We start from the raw sequence: 15,866 nt of genomic DNA on the forward strand, positions 1-15,866 counted from the left end.
TAGGTAGGAGAATTTTCAGGGGTAATATTAATATTTTAGAGAATTATTTATCACAGTATCAATTCATTCGCTCCATCCATCGCTTAATCCCATAATCAGTGGAGTGAGTCAGATCTAACGTACTGCTAAGAGCCCCTAGTCAATATCGGGATGGTCCAGCTGTGGCAATATCCCTACGTCGTTGCCTACGCGGGTTTCGTAAAATATCACGTGACATGTGTTTTATAACTGTACGGTTCATCCATAGCCCGTGGCCAACCGTCGCATCCACCCACGCCTCCGTGCTAGTTGCTCCACGCACGAACGCTTAAATTAATGCCGAGCAGGTATGCGGCTCAAATTCAAGTTTGGCTGGTGGTGGATCAAATAATGCGATGTCCTAGAAGCTTAGACATCCACATGCTACGATGGTTAATACTACTCTAAAGATATTTATCTATTAGTTTGCGGTTATGTTCAACGCACAAGTTAATGGTTCTCTCACGTGACAAAATATCTCTGTGCCGTTGAATACAAGCTGCGCCTGCCATCGCCATCCAGAGCAACGTATGGGGCAATACGGCGACAACGGAGCTCCAATTTGAGTAAGCAGACTATGTAGTACAGTGAGACCTGTGCATGTCAGGGCAGAGGTCAATTTTGTCAACGTCAAGTCAACGATCCAATCATTTTGAACGCAAGAAGCAACGCCAGTAGGGCCGTCATTCCAAGCGACACGTAGCCCACCGCTTCTACATACGCGGATATGACCAGTGTGAGAAACAGTAAACCAATGACCAGAACAAGATATAAGCTATAAGACCAGAAATCCCTTATTTTGCGAGATTTGTGGTTGGGCATTATCTGAGCAAATGTAAATGAAAAATTGAGCGCGTCCATAAAGAGCAGCCAGCTGATTGCTATCAGAATTCGCACTGTTGACATATCGAACTTGCCATGCCGGGATATTTTGCTCGGATCGGCAATTTCTATGACGATGAGAGCGAAAGAAATCGAAGCCCCGAGCGTCGCGACTCTTCCGATGTTTCTGTAGAAGTCATCTGAGCGTGTGTTGACGGCTATCTGCATCAGAATTGGGCCCAGCTCTTCAGAGCAAGTGCAAATGTGGGTCTCAGTTTTCGTACTGGATGGCGAACCATCGGGAACCGTGGCATGCCTGGAAGATGTCAGATGGAGTAGATTTCCTTCGAATACGCAACTGACCCATCTTCCCCAGTGTCTGCATCAGCTTTCCGCCTACGGGGAAGAATGGTGGTCTGCGGATAAATGACCCCTCCCTGGCTGGTAACGCTAGCATAGGAGGTGATATTTTCAGAAAGCTTCCCCTTGCCGCTAGGATATTGATCAGGTAGCACAGTTGTGAGTCCGGTAAAGGGAAGCTGAAGCCCTTTCACACATCCGGCACCGACAGCTGCTGACAGCTCTTTTGGGGACTTGGTCATGTTGTTTGCTGTGTAATATTGGGACCTGTGATTTACTAGATGTGGTTAGTTTGCCGTTCTCGGCCTACACACACACACACACAATTCATTAACGCCCGGCGGCTGAGCCGAAAGGGCAACTATCACTAATCTACCAGTACATGCATGTTTGGGTATAAGCCGTGTCTCCTTAGAGCCCATACAGTACTTCCTTCCGTATTTGCCATTTCAATTTCCAATCTCATAGCAGGTCCCTGTGGGTTAGTATTGGTTAGTAGACTGGCTTGAAGTCGCTTCTTCAAGTGTTCAACATCCTATCTTCGGCAGTTGAAGCGCGTCTACCGTCTGTCACAAGGGGTTGGGTTGGGGTTAGTAAGAGGGGTTATTTTGTCCGTTCGTCGGCAAGGTTAAGTGGCCTCAAGTCGGCCCGTAGCGATGGCAAACCGTACTGAGGCTCGCACTGCATCTAAATTGGGTGTCCACTTCTGGTCATCGGAGGGCGATTTTCCACCCAAGAAGAAGGAGATATTACTTCGGTGAGTGTGGGTACATTGCAGCATTTCCGTTCGGTACGCGGTCCACTTCCGACATCGAAAGAGAAAGTGGTCCACCGTCTCTCTTGCTTGTCCACATGCACATTAATCTGTCTCGGCGGCATTGATTCGAAAGAGATATCTATTAAGTCTTGCCATACCCGTGCGGAGCTAGGCCAGCACGCTCGCCTCTTTCCACGATAATCGGTTATACAGCTGTCGCGTGTGTTTTCCTGGAAGGGCTTGATCCACTCGTCTGGAATGTTTTCCGATGCTCTCGGGGAGGTTACTGCTGGGGATTGCTTAGGCACGCGCGATCTTTAAAGTCGTCGATTTTATTTTGGGGACCTGTCTTTGCGGGATAGCATCTTCTTGTGTCGTAGCTCTAGCTTGATCTTTCGCGAGGCCTAGCAGTTTGTTGTCCTCGCTAGTGGGGATCCATCGGATGCTAATGTGGTTTCTATGCCTCTGCAGTCATCTCATCAGCTTGTAGATTTGATAGACAAATTCCTAGCCCGACTGTTGTCGAGGGTTCGTCAACGTGAGAGCCGCCGCTCTGTTGCTCGTGATTAGTGTGATCCTAAAGTCTTTCAATCCCACGAGTGTCTTTAGTGTATGCGCCATTACCGCCAGCTCCGCGGAAAATGGATTTTGCTCTGTTCTCGCGCTTAACGTGACGGACAAGGTCTTCAGTCTCACTTTCCGATAGCGAGGTGGTTATTTCTCGATCGCCACTCCAAACCCGACTAGCTCATTCCGCGCCGAGCTGCTGAACGCGATCTGCATTGATCCGCCTAGTACAGTTAATCCCTCAGAAATGGGCTTATCAGTCTGCACGCGTACTTCCTATAGGGCCAGTGTAAACGGGTTAATGGTTTCCAGTGATTCCATCGCGATGTTTTTCAGCGCGTCCGCTACCTGATATAGTGGCGAGCGGTGGTATCTCCTGAACTTCCGGATCCGATCTGTGGTTCTGCGAAGAGGATTGGTTTCTGGTAGTGTGTGGAGGTCTGCCTATATATTCACGGCTCTTGATCCACTTTGCGAGCCTTCGGTGCGAAATGTATAATCGCCGTTTTGTCTGCTTCAAAAGTTGCTCCGCTCCTCTTCTCCTAGTCGAGCGCTTCACTGATAATAGTTGTGATACCTTCCCGATTACTCTACACGGTTAACCCTATCACCCACGCGGTAAAGTTATCCACGAAGGTAATTACTCCTCCTTGGCTGTCGATTGGTCTCTGCACGAGGTCGGCGTTAAAGAAGAGAAATAGGATTAGAGATAGGGGCGAGCCCTGAGGGAGTCTAGGCTATAGCAGGTCCTGAATCTCCGATAGTTGCCTATTGATCTGGATGGCTGCCGTTCGTCCCGAGCAGAACGCCTTAACCCACCGTAGCAGAACCTCCGGTATACCTCGCGCTTTTATCCTCTAGATTAGTCGTTCCTTATAGACCCTATTATAGGCCCCTTTGACATCGAAGCTGATTAGGCTTAGCACCCGTCGCCCTCGCTATGCTGCGTAGATTTGCTCCTGTAGGAGTAAGAGTGCGTGCTCCGCGGACCGCTACTTTCGGGCCCCGAAGTGGCTAGTCGGGAGTAGGCCGTGGGTCTCTACTACGTGCGAGATTCTTTCTGCTACTACCGATTCTAGGATCTTGCCTAATGTTGCGAGCAGTGAGATCGGCCTCTATGCCTTAGTAATAGTGTAGTCTTCCTTATTCGGTTTCCTTAGCGGGATGATCTTTGCGTGTCTCCACTGTTTCGGTAGCGTGCCTTCTTCTAGTGACGCCTAGAAGAGATCGAGGACCCGGTGTTTGACTGTGGGCTAGGTCATCTTCCACACCACGGCTGGTAGGCCATCATCGCCTGGCGCCTTCCAGGACTTCGTTGCGAGTAACTACCGCTCTACCTCTTCCATAGTGATGGTCGGCATCTCTACCGGCGCTCTTTGCGGCCTGGTTCCCTCATCGTTAATGCTATCCGGCAGTGGTGGGAAGAATTTGGTCAGTAGTTCTTCTGCCTGCTCCCTATGATCGGTGGTAACTGTTCTATCTGCTTTGAGGAGCTGCGGTACCTTCCCGAAGGCTGTATCTTCCCCTGATTTCAGATACTTGGCAGCTTTCCAGATGTTGTCGTTGTCGGCCAGAAACTTGTTCCAGTGTTTCTTCTTTTGTTTCCGAATCGCGTCATGGTATTGGTGTCTCGTACAGTGCGTTGCGAAACCGGTGCAACCGCCTCCACTCTTTCAGTGATTCTTTAGACTTACTGCCAAGAGGCACTAGAGCGTGTTAGAAGTAGTTCCGGAATAATAATATTTCTGTGCCAGTTTCGATACTACAACCTCTGTCGTTAAATACGGCACCTTGTCTCGTACCGTATTAGCCACTACAGTGGTGTTTCATTAATCTCCAACCACCTCTGCTCTACCGCCTAGTCTTCCGCTCTCCGCTCTCAGCAGGAACTTTGCTTGTCTTTATCGCATCAGAAAACTGATTTAAGATCGTCTCCTGAGCATATGTTATGTGTAATATAGACAAGGCTCCATTTAACAGCCCAGAAAGCCAAAAGTAAACGTCTGATGTAGAATATTGGGTAACATTTTGAAAGGCAGAATATTATGTCATCATCAAGGTGGTCGGAAACTCATGAAACACCTGCATAAGCTCGCCTGGCTGTGAGAAGAGCGGTAGGTCTGACTGCTCTGGTTGGTTGATCTGTTCCTGGGAACGTATGATTGTTTTGACTCCATGCCATGCTCGATATGATCTCCCAATAGGGGTTTCAGGTCTATTGCTAGCTGGAGGGGATCCTGGGAGCATTCTACTCGCGTGGAGCAGAAAATGTGTTGTGATACCTGGCACTTGCTGCTCAGGAATGAAGCCGCAACATCGGAAATAATTCCTGCTCTATGTATAGGAAGAACCAAGTTGATTTCCAATCAACTTAGACTTCATGCTGTATATATAGCCTCATGTACTTCCTCAAGAAGAAGAATTAAGCTTCCTTTTGTATTTACAACAGGTTATGAGCCCGAGTGCAACCACTCGGGTGCCGTCTCTACCCACACCGAGACCTATTCAATTCTTTGACTTATGATTATATATTACCCCGCTTCCTCAATATCATATCGGCTCTCGTCCAGGACTCCCCTAACCGAGCCGTCACAGCCATTGAGCCTCTGATAGGAAGCGATAACTACGCTACCTAGAAGCGCCTTATGACTTCCTACTTAAAAGCTAGGTAGGTCTGGGATGTAGTTAGTGTCGGGCGACCTCTAGCGTCCAGATTGCCAGTTCAAATATGCCAAGCTAATCACGGCGGATATCACTCCGCTTATAGAGCCCTACCTTAATAGGGCGGTGCGGCAGAGGGCTATCGAAGCACGCCTCGAAGTAGAGGTCTAAGCTTTCGAGCGTCATAAGTAGGCTTCATCAGGGCCCACGAATGGGCCGAGGACTTCGGCCCATGGCCCAACCCACGGTGGGCTTGGGCCCTAACCACCAGCCCAAGACCTAACCCCCAGCCCACGATGGGCCCCTATTGGGGGCCCATAGAAGCCCATTTTTGCAGAAAATCAAGGTCTTAGCGTTCATAAAACTGCTGAATCATCAGAATAAAATACTGTCATTTTTCGCCGTTCTAGTTCTTACTCTTATGAACAAGACTTCCTTCTCTAAAATGAATGAAATGTAGGTTAATATTTGTATGATCAACCTAAAGCAACCCGTTACCAATTAACTACTACCTAATATTAATACTATCACTTATTATAGTGGTGTTTGGATAGTCGTAAGAGTTATAGGGTCTAAACTTCCAGAGATATATTTTTAGCGAAGTGTATCTTTAACACTGAATAAATTATACTAGCGACTATTCTTATTCTAGATTCCGTGGATATATAATCTATACTATTACTGCACAAAGCGTTATATTCTAAATTAAATAAGTCTCTTCTTTAATCATAAATTTATATCGAAAGAGGGTGATAAGATGAGTGGAAAATTGTCGGCTGCTTTTACTCTTAGGGTGAAATAAAAATTTTAAAGATTCTAGAGATAGGAATAGGCTAGGAATAGGCTAATTATAGGCTCTTATAGGCTCTAGTAGGCTATTAATAGGCTCTTATAGGCTCTGGTAGGCTATTAATAGGCTCTTATGGGCTCTGGTGGGCTATTAATAGGCTTTCGTGGGCTCTGGTAGGCTATAGTAGGCTTTAAGGAGCTCGGCCTACTTAAACCCGTGATATCTAACTAATTAGCGATTAACTTGATATATTAGAAGTACTTATTTCCTAAACTCGGTATTTACCACTAAGTTAACACGTCTCCTAGCCTTAGTACTATATATATCCCCTTTCTCCTTTCCTACCCTTTCCCTTCCTAATACCTTATTTTAAATCCTTATCTTTCTACTACTATATTAGAAAGCTAGCAATCTGACTTTACGTCGTTACTTTATAACGGAGATATAGATACTCTTACTTATCTTACGCCTTTAAATCGACTAGTTACTCTAGGTCTATCTAGTAGTTAGCAAACATTTAATACCTTTAACTCTAAATTCCTCCGTCTAGTTATCCTACTTATAGTTCTATCTTCTTGTCAACATGTGGATGTTGTGGGGTCACATGACGAAGGACCCACTCATATAACCCCTCTCTACATATAGATCTTCTTCTATAAAGATCTAACAGATTGATCCTCAACGATCTCGCATATGATTGCCTACCTAAGCAAGAGACTCTCAACACTCTAATTCTATTGATTTATCATGTGACCTTTTGCTATGTTTCTTGTGATATAAATACTACTATGTTACTTAGTTAAATTGAATCAAGTTTATCATCCCTTTTAATCTCTCTTCTAGATCGGTGGTACTCTTCCACAATCGTGGTACTTCTGCTAGTACGCACGACCGATAGACTCATAACCGTGTATTCAGATACCACATTAAGTATTTACCAATCCTTATACACACTATCGTCTTGTGTGTATAATCACGACTTTATAGTCACCGCCTAGAGTCCGACAGTTATAAGCCCGACGCCTCTGCTCTAACCACTTAACCAATTCAATTTAATCTTCCTTTACTTTACTCTCACTATCGCTTCACTTCCCACACAGAAGCGATGGATTCAACCACGCAACAAGCTACCTAGCTTAACTACCCATTAAAATCTCACGCACACTGGGTTCCCTGGATTACTGCGGTTAAAGACTATGCAATCGCACACGATCTGTGGAAATACGCCAATCCGGACCAAGCCACTCCGTCTACCCCGCCTCAGGAACCAATTAAACCACAGATATCTGATATGATCAGAAACCCTACCAACACATACATATCTAATCTTCCTGAACAGCCACTCAGGCTCATCGACCTTACGTCTGACTAATTGGCTATCTACAAGATACTACTAAGTGAATACGAATCGTCAAGATCAGACTACCTTCGATATCTTCGATCTATCGAATCTCTCAAGCAAGGCATCCGATCCTCGCTTACACCAGAAGGACGTCAAATCGTCAATAGCCTATCAGCACACGAAGCTATAGTGAAACTACGTGCTACCTTTACCCTATCCGACCAATCGAAGAATCGTCAAATCCTACGCGATTAGGATAAGCTAAAACGACAAGCTCCACCAACCAAATTGTCTCAACTACCTACATAGGGTCAGAAATGGCTAATTAACTAATCGGAAGGCGAGAAAGCAGCAATTGCCTACTTCCAAGACCATCTATCTCCAGTATACGATTTCCTAGAGACAATTCAACCTAGCGACCAAGGATTCTATACCTTCTGGTACAATACGATCCTACAGGGTCTAAAGAAACCTACCCTAACCGAACTGGTCAATCAATTCGTCGACCAGTACCGACCACCTACCACACTAATCAGCAGTGGTAGAAGACGACCTATCGCCTATATAACCTACCAAGGACGTCAACCTGACGAATCAGACGAAGAAGGACCTACACAATCAACCAGAAGAAGGAAATGCCCTTATAGGGGTATACCTAACTCTGGTAACCACGATTTTGAGACGTGTCGCTATGTGAATCCTAAGGCAAGACCTAGGGGGTGGCAACCTGACCCAGAGGTCCAAGAGCGATTTGAAAAGCGATACAATAAATCTAGAGGATTCAAGATAGCCTATCAACGTGCAATTCGACGTTACCAACCGGCTAATTCAACCAATTCGACTAATTCGACCAATTCGACCAATTCAACCAATTCAACTGCTAGAGACGCTTTCTCTACCTATATACTAAAACAATAGGTCGAGACTCTCTTTCGAGAGGAAGATGGTGTTGCGATGAGCACAATCAGGATTCCTACCAAGAAGAACGACACCTGGTACTATAATACCGGAGCATTAATTCATGTCACGAATAATAGGGACCTACTGTCAAACTATAGGCCCGTTATGTCCTCTATTATGGTTGGAAACACCGAAACCACTATCCTTGGTTATGGTGAACTGTCCGTCAAACCATCAGAATCTCTTGATGGAACCACTTTCCCTTTAAAACAAGTTACCTATTGTCCTAGATTCCACATCAACCTAATCTCTGCAGAGAGAGCTGCTAGCGTAGGCATCTATCTAAATAGCAAGGATTGCCTACTAGAAGAGAAGGACGGAAGACCTATCTGCAAGCTTAACGCGAAATTAGGCATCTACCTAATTCGATGGGATAATTTAACCACTAACCGACCTACTACTAACCACGCTTATGTTTTATCTACCTCTCACTTATCTCTTACTTCTGTCTCACACGATCAAGTTGCACCTATCACTAAGCAATTTAGCAAGGTTGCCCTATCTTCATACACCAAGAAGCACCTAGATAGGATAATCGACCTATGGCATAGACGACTAGGACACGTTAGCAAGGACGTCCTATCTCATCTACTAGAGCACTCATCAGGCATCACCATCAAAGATATATCTTCGCCTATCAACTACTGCGAGACATGTAAACTAGCTAATTCGCATCATCAAATCTCTCGACGACCTATACAGTACAATCGCCCTTTCGAATCTCTGTATTAGGATCTTATACACTTCGAACCATCCTTAGGCAGAACGACCTACCTATCTCACTCTATAGACCCTATCACTAAATACTAACTGGCAGAAGATCTATCTACCAAGACCGATTCGACCCAATCTCTCTGCGACCAGATCGATTTCGTACAACACCAATTCAACCTACGCGTCCTCACTATCCATTCAGATAACGAGAGATCTCTATCTGAATTCTTCGATCAAGAAGCACAATCACGTGGTATCTATCTAGAAACCACACCGCCCTACTAACCTAACCAAAACGGCTACGCTGAGCGTTATGGCGCATTAATTTCAAAGATAGCTAGGCAGATGATTATCGATTCAAACCTACTAAGCTATCTCTAGCATAAAGCAGCTAGAACTACCGTCTATATTCAAAACCGCCTACCTCACCGCACACTAGATTAGCAATCCCTACACGAAGCGCTTGCTACCTACCTCGGTAAAAACGCACCACATTAGCTACAGGCAAAGCCAGATCTCTCACATATTCGAATCTTTGGATGTAAAGCTTATGTACGTATTACTAAGCTACCTAGACTAGCTAAGCTAGCACCACGTGCTACTATTAGCTATCTAGTGGGATATAAAACCTATAACGTCTGGCGCATCTAGATACCTACCAAACGACGTGTAATTCGTGCACGAGACGTCTAATTCAACGAGGAAGAATCCTACAATCCTTCGCTACCCAACCAACGCATCTAAATCTATGAGGAAACCAATCTATCTCAACAGATTGATACCCTTGACGAGGAGGAGATCAATCAAATCCTCGAAAATATAGATATCCCATTCAACCTCAACCAACCGGTGCAGCAAGATCTCGGGGGTAGAAGTAGTAGTAGTCCTACTATCAATATCGATCATGCCACACCCATACCAACAGACGAAATCCTCGGAGATCAACCAATCACACCGCCGCTTAAACCGAAATCAGACGAATCGATAAGTTCTAGCCAATCAGAACCAGAGGATATAGTCCCTTTCGTCTTAATTAATAACACAAACTTCGACCCTTCTGGTTATGAACCTCTTAATATACCAACTAAACGCCCACGATCAGATTCCGATTTAACCGACGACGAAAGTGAGAGAAAACGCCCTCACTTATCCCTCATAACCTATTTCCAAGCTTTCTCAACAGACCAATCTCATCAACTAAAGGTCTTAATATTAACGATTCCACCACCACCATCTAGTTACCACCAGTTAACCAGCCATCCTTTTGAAAGCCAATTCCGACAAGCTATGCGAATCGAATTCAATAAGCTTCTGGATATACACGCATTCGAACCTATCAACAAAGATCTCGTCAAATACACACACCAATCGAATTGTAAAGATCTTAACCAATCAGATTGCCCACGCCACCAGCTCATACCAATGAGATGGGTCTTTACCTATAAATCTGACGAATCAGGATACCTCACACGCTTTAAAGCGCGTCTATACGTACGCGGAGATACACAGAAACCTAACGACCAGGATCCACGCACTAGCACGCTTGCTGCTAGGACCTTTCGCACGCTCATAGCAATCATCACGCATTTTGACCTCGAGACCTTTCAGATGGATACCGTCAACGCTTTCCTAAACAGTGATCTCAAAGAGGAAGTGTACTGCCGATACCCACCAGGACTAGGACGAAAGTCAATAGTCCTACGCCTACATAAGGCAGTATATAGTCTTCGAATCGCTAGTAAGAGATAGGAAGACGACGTGAAAGAAATACTTCTCTCACTAGGCTTTAAAAGCTATCCTGAAGACCCTACGCTCTATACTGATAATCGCATAGTTATTATAGTGTTTATTAACGATTTCCTGGCTACCTACCACCGAAGTGAGAGATTACACGCTTACCAGATAAAGCAACTTCTCTCACAGCGCTTTAAGATAAAGGACTGTGGTAAACTTACCCAATTCATCGGTATTCAAATTATACGCGACCGACAGCGACGAAAGACCTAGCTAAACCAATCAGCCTACATTAAAAAGATCGCTACTAAATTTAACCTCCTAGGCAGGAAACCGCCTAATACACCACTAGTCAGCAATCAACGTCTTGATCCGATCACTAGTCAAATCAACCAATCAACCGTTAAACTATACCAGCAGAAGTGTGGTTCGACCCTTTTCCCTACTATATAGACTAGACCAGATACCGCTTTCGCCAATCAGCTACTAGCTAAATCTCTCACACGCTATAATAAGACGCACCTAGCTGCTGTCGACCATCTAATTTCATACCTATATGGGACTAAAGATCTAGCTATCTGCTTTAGTGGTAGCCAATCAGATAGCCAGATCTTCACTGCTTCGTCCGATGTAAGCTTTGCCGACAATCCTAATAAAAAGTCATCAGAAGGTTTCATCTTCTCTTTATTCGGTGGTCCAATCGAGTAGAAATCTCGTAGGCAGAAGACGATCACCACATCCACCACAGAAGCTAAATTGCTAGCTATCTCACACGCAGCTAAGCAGCTATACTAGGTTAAACGCCTATTCGAATTCATCGAATTCAACACTGAACAGCAAGAAGTATTAAATTGCGATAACAAGTAAACCGTTGACCTATTAAATCGCGAGAAATCAGTCTTTTAGACTAAACTTCGTCACGTGGATATCAACCGCCTATAGATTCGTCAAGAGGTACAGGCAAAGCGCCTATCTATCCAATAGGTCAAAACCACCGACATACCCGTAGACGGTCTTACTAAGTACCTACCTAGGCAGAAGCATATCGAATTCATCAAACAACTAGGCATAGAGATACCACCTCCTAGCTAATCATTCTCTTTTCTCTCATTCAGTTCTCACTTTGCTCTTATTCTTATCACACATCGAGAACTGAGGGGGTGTGTCAACATGTGGATGTTATGGGGTCACATAACGAAGGACCCACTTATATAACCCCTCTCTACATATAGATCTTCTTCTATAAAGATCTAACAGATTGATCCTTAACGATCTCGCATATAATTACCTACCTAAGCAAGAGACTCTCAACACTCTGATTCTATTGATTTATCATGTGACCTTTTGCTATATTTCTTATGATATAAATACTGCTATGTTACTTAGTTAAATTGAATTAAGTTTATTATCCCTTTTGATCTCTCTTCTAGATCGGTGGTACTCTTCCACAATCGTGGTACTTCTGCTAGTACGCACGACCGATAGACTCATAACCGTGTATTCAGATACCACATTGAGTATTTACCAATCCTTATACACACTATCGTCTTGTGTGTATAATCACGACTTTATGGTCACCGCCTAGAGTCCGACACTTCTCTTACACGCGTTAGTCCTAACCGAAGAAAGGTATTTATTCTTTATAACGAAATAACTCATAGTGATTAGGTAGACTAGTAGTTATAGACTGACTATAGAAGAAAGAGTAAGATATATTAGGATTTAAGTTATTAGTTAGATATTTAGAGCCACTTTTACTAAGTAGTACATAGAATAGATAGCTCGCTAAAGGTTATATATAAACGCTACGGCTAGATTCTTGAGTATCCTTATTCTCTAAGTAAAGGAGCCGACGGGAAGGACTAGCGTTATAGCTTATTAACGATAAAAAGATATCTCACGACCGCTAGGTATCAAAAAGCTAATAAAGGATATAACGTAGAAATCACTGAATTTCTTAAGAAGGGTGTAGGTTATACTACGTATAATTATTATTATTACTTTACTAATCCACTTTAGCTACTTTAGGATAATACTCCGACCGAAGCTACTTTTTCGTAAGAAGGCTAGGAAGAAGAGATCTTATCGTTTCTATCTATAAATCGGCTTCTATTTTATCTTATTAAGTACCTAACGTTTAAGAGCCTAATTAATATAGCTCGCTCTGCCCTATCTCCTCCTATAATCCCCTCCGTAATAATAATCCGTCGTCGGCTAGAAAGCTTAGTTAAGGATCGGTAATAGCGTATTCTTCGGATACTTCCTACTAGTTATAAGCTATCTATCGCGCTTAACTGCTAGATATCCCTATTTTCTTAGGCTTTCATAGCGATCACTGGCTATTTTATCGATACGGATTAGGTCTATCGGGAGGTACTACTTAATTTTAAACCTATTTATAGGGCGTATACTGGTATAAACTTGAGTAGTGTTCTTGTGGAAACCCTCGTGAAGTATAGGATTAAAGACCGGGTGTTTAGTTTAACTACGGATAACGTATTAAATAATAAGATATTAGTTGATTCGCTCTAGCAAGCTTTATCGGATAGTGTTCTTATTATCCGGATTCCGTGCCTTATATATATTATCTAGCTTAGCCTTAACTAGCTTCTTAGTCATATTAAGGTAGTCCCATCAAACGATATAGCTAAGATAAAGTGGATAGAGTAATAGTCTTTAATAGCCTAGGTAAATATATAGTACCGGAAGCGAGAGATCTTCTATATATTGAATAAGATCCGCTATCTTGCGATCTACGTGAACGCAAGTTCTTAGCGTCGGGAGACATTCAGTAATCTCTAGACTAAGGACATAAAGCTTATGACGATCTAGGATATGAAGACTCGGTGGAATTTAATATTCCTAATGCTTCGTCGTGTAAAGCGGCTCTGTGCTATCTTTACACCCTTCTGCGTTAAGTATAATCGTGAGGATCTATTACTTAATAATGAAGAGTGGCGTTAGGTCGACTAACGTAATTCCCGCCCGTCCCGAACACCCGCCCGTTCCGAACACCTTACCCCATTACACTACTTCAAAATCGATTATCTCAACCAACTCCTATTGATTTAACTAGATATAGCGATTTTTACATACATTAATCCTGTGACCAATCTCCCTGCACCCACTACACCTAGGCGGAGCCCTAGCTGCTGGCCTAGTTGGCTGACTAGGCAATTCGACCTCTGCATACGAATCTACCCCGTCATCTTCCTCTGGCTGGTTTAGCTGCTCAGCTAGCTGTATAGCCTCTTCAATAGTTAAACCCTCTGCGCAGGGTATCCTCCTAGTTAACCGATTACGCTTTTTGACCATCTTCTCACTCGCTATACGCAGATTCGTATTATCCTCTGCTAGTAAAGCACCGCTATATAGCGCTAGCTAGAACCCCTTAATCATCTAGTCTAAGATCACTTTCGATGGGCTCGGAGGGCTATTTGACCGCCGCTTTAGTAGATCTTTTAACATAGAAGCTTTCTTGAATAGCTAAGCGGCGGTTCTAGGCGTTTGTGGTGTGAATTCGCTAGATCTGCTGCTTAGACGGCTACTTGGTGGTGTCGGTGTTCGTAGAGAGATATTAAGCTTGTTAAGCACTCTCTCGGTATCTAATGGTACTAGACCACTAGCTACGAAGCTGTTTTTGATAGTGGGATTGGTTGATTGGAACGTTTCTAGCCGCGCGTGCTGGTAATCCACTAAGAAATCGTGCTTGTCGATATGGTTATATCCTCTGCGCGCAAGATCGCTAACGAAGCGACCGTACGCGCGCTTAACCACTGCAAAACACCCAACATCTAGTGGTTGTAGTAGATGCGATGAATGCGCAGGCATACAAAGAGGTATAATGTCGTTTTCTGTGCAGATTTGGTCGAATTGGGGTGTGAGATGGCTACCATGGCCATCAAGAATCAATAGTCGAAATCGCCCACGTACACGCGAATTTGTATGTGGGATAAAGTGCTTTTGTAACCAGCGTAAACCAATCTCATCGGTAGTCCAGCCATTCTTTGAGACCTCGATTCGCCAGTCTTTCGGTAGGTTTTCGTTAAACCATCCTTTAATAGCTACTTTGCCTTTGAAGATAATACATGGCGGTAGCGAATAGCTATCTGAGCAGATTGCTTCGATCGCAGTAACCCATTCGCGATTTCCTGGTTATAGAAGAGATCTCCGACCGTAGTATTCAGCCCTTATGACTACTTTCTGCGACGATATAAGGCCCATTGCAAAGCCTGTCTCATCAAAGTTGTAGATATCCTCTGGTTATATACCGTTCTCGTTAATCACGCTTTGTACGGTCGCGAACCACTGCCGAATTAATTTCGGGTCTTCGTTTAGGGCTCTTTGGTAATCTTATCTTCGCGAGAAGCGTGTGCGAAGCTCAGGGCGGCGGTTAATAAAGGTAGATGGCCAATTCTTACCAACGGTAGTTAGTAGCTGGTTACCACGCGCAGCTAGTAGGATATTAGCCATTTCTCCCACAGTTGCTGGTCTAGGCGCTGCTCCACGTGAATCTATAGAGATTATCCATTCAACAAGCGAATCCTCTTCCAATTTGGTCAGTTTATGGCCTGATGGACGAGAATCAACGCGAGATAATTGGCCGTGTACGCGGTCGTGTAGGGTAGTAAGCGGAATTTCGTATAGCTTCGCTGCTACGCGTAGAGATTTGATTCGGCCATTTTGAAGATCACTAAGGGCTAATAAGATCTTGCCCTCTTGATTGGCTAATTTCTGCCTAGATTCAGGGCGTATTGGTGTCATGGTAGGTGGTTAAATTAGGTAGATAGGTAGGGGGATGTCACGGGCTGTTGCCCGATATTGGTCACGTGTATCACGGAACCTTGGCATGTTGACATGGAGAACACGCGGGACGAACCTTTCTTCCCTAAGCTTTTTGTAAACAGCATGTTGGCCTAGTTAGATTGAATTAAGTCTTACTTCAGCCCCTCACATACAAAAAGCTTCCTTCTACACCTAGAAGTACCACTGGTTATTAGAAAGCCCTAGGAAGACGACCTAGGCGCTCATTGGAAACACCCCTGAATCCCCGGCGATTCAGTGACGGCCACACAACGGAACGGAACCCTCGCGTATAAGGCCTTAGTGCTCGAGACGTATTGGAAAGCCCTAGAAGATCT

At 44.2% G+C, this 15,866-nt stretch overlaps 1 protein-coding gene across 1 annotated transcript; it reads right to left on the reverse strand.

Moving 5' to 3' along the window:
- Window positions 1-1,166: 1,166 nt before the first annotated feature.
- N7496_005703 (uncharacterized protein) lies at window positions 1,167-1,442 on the reverse strand (the record flags this gene model as incomplete). The annotated part of the gene is made up of 1 exon (XM_056698632.1): window positions 1,167-1,442. The coding sequence occupies one exon, from the start codon at window positions 1,440-1,442 to the stop codon at window positions 1,167-1,169; it is 276 nt and encodes a 91-aa protein (XP_056557157.1).
- Window positions 1,443-15,866: the final 14,424 nt, after the last annotated feature.

This window comes from Penicillium cataractarum (genome assembly GCF_028827025.1).
Source record: "Penicillium cataractarum strain IBT 29864 chromosome Unknown utg000004l, whole genome shotgun sequence".
NCBI lineage: Eukaryota > Fungi > Ascomycota > Eurotiomycetes > Eurotiales > Aspergillaceae > Penicillium > Penicillium cataractarum.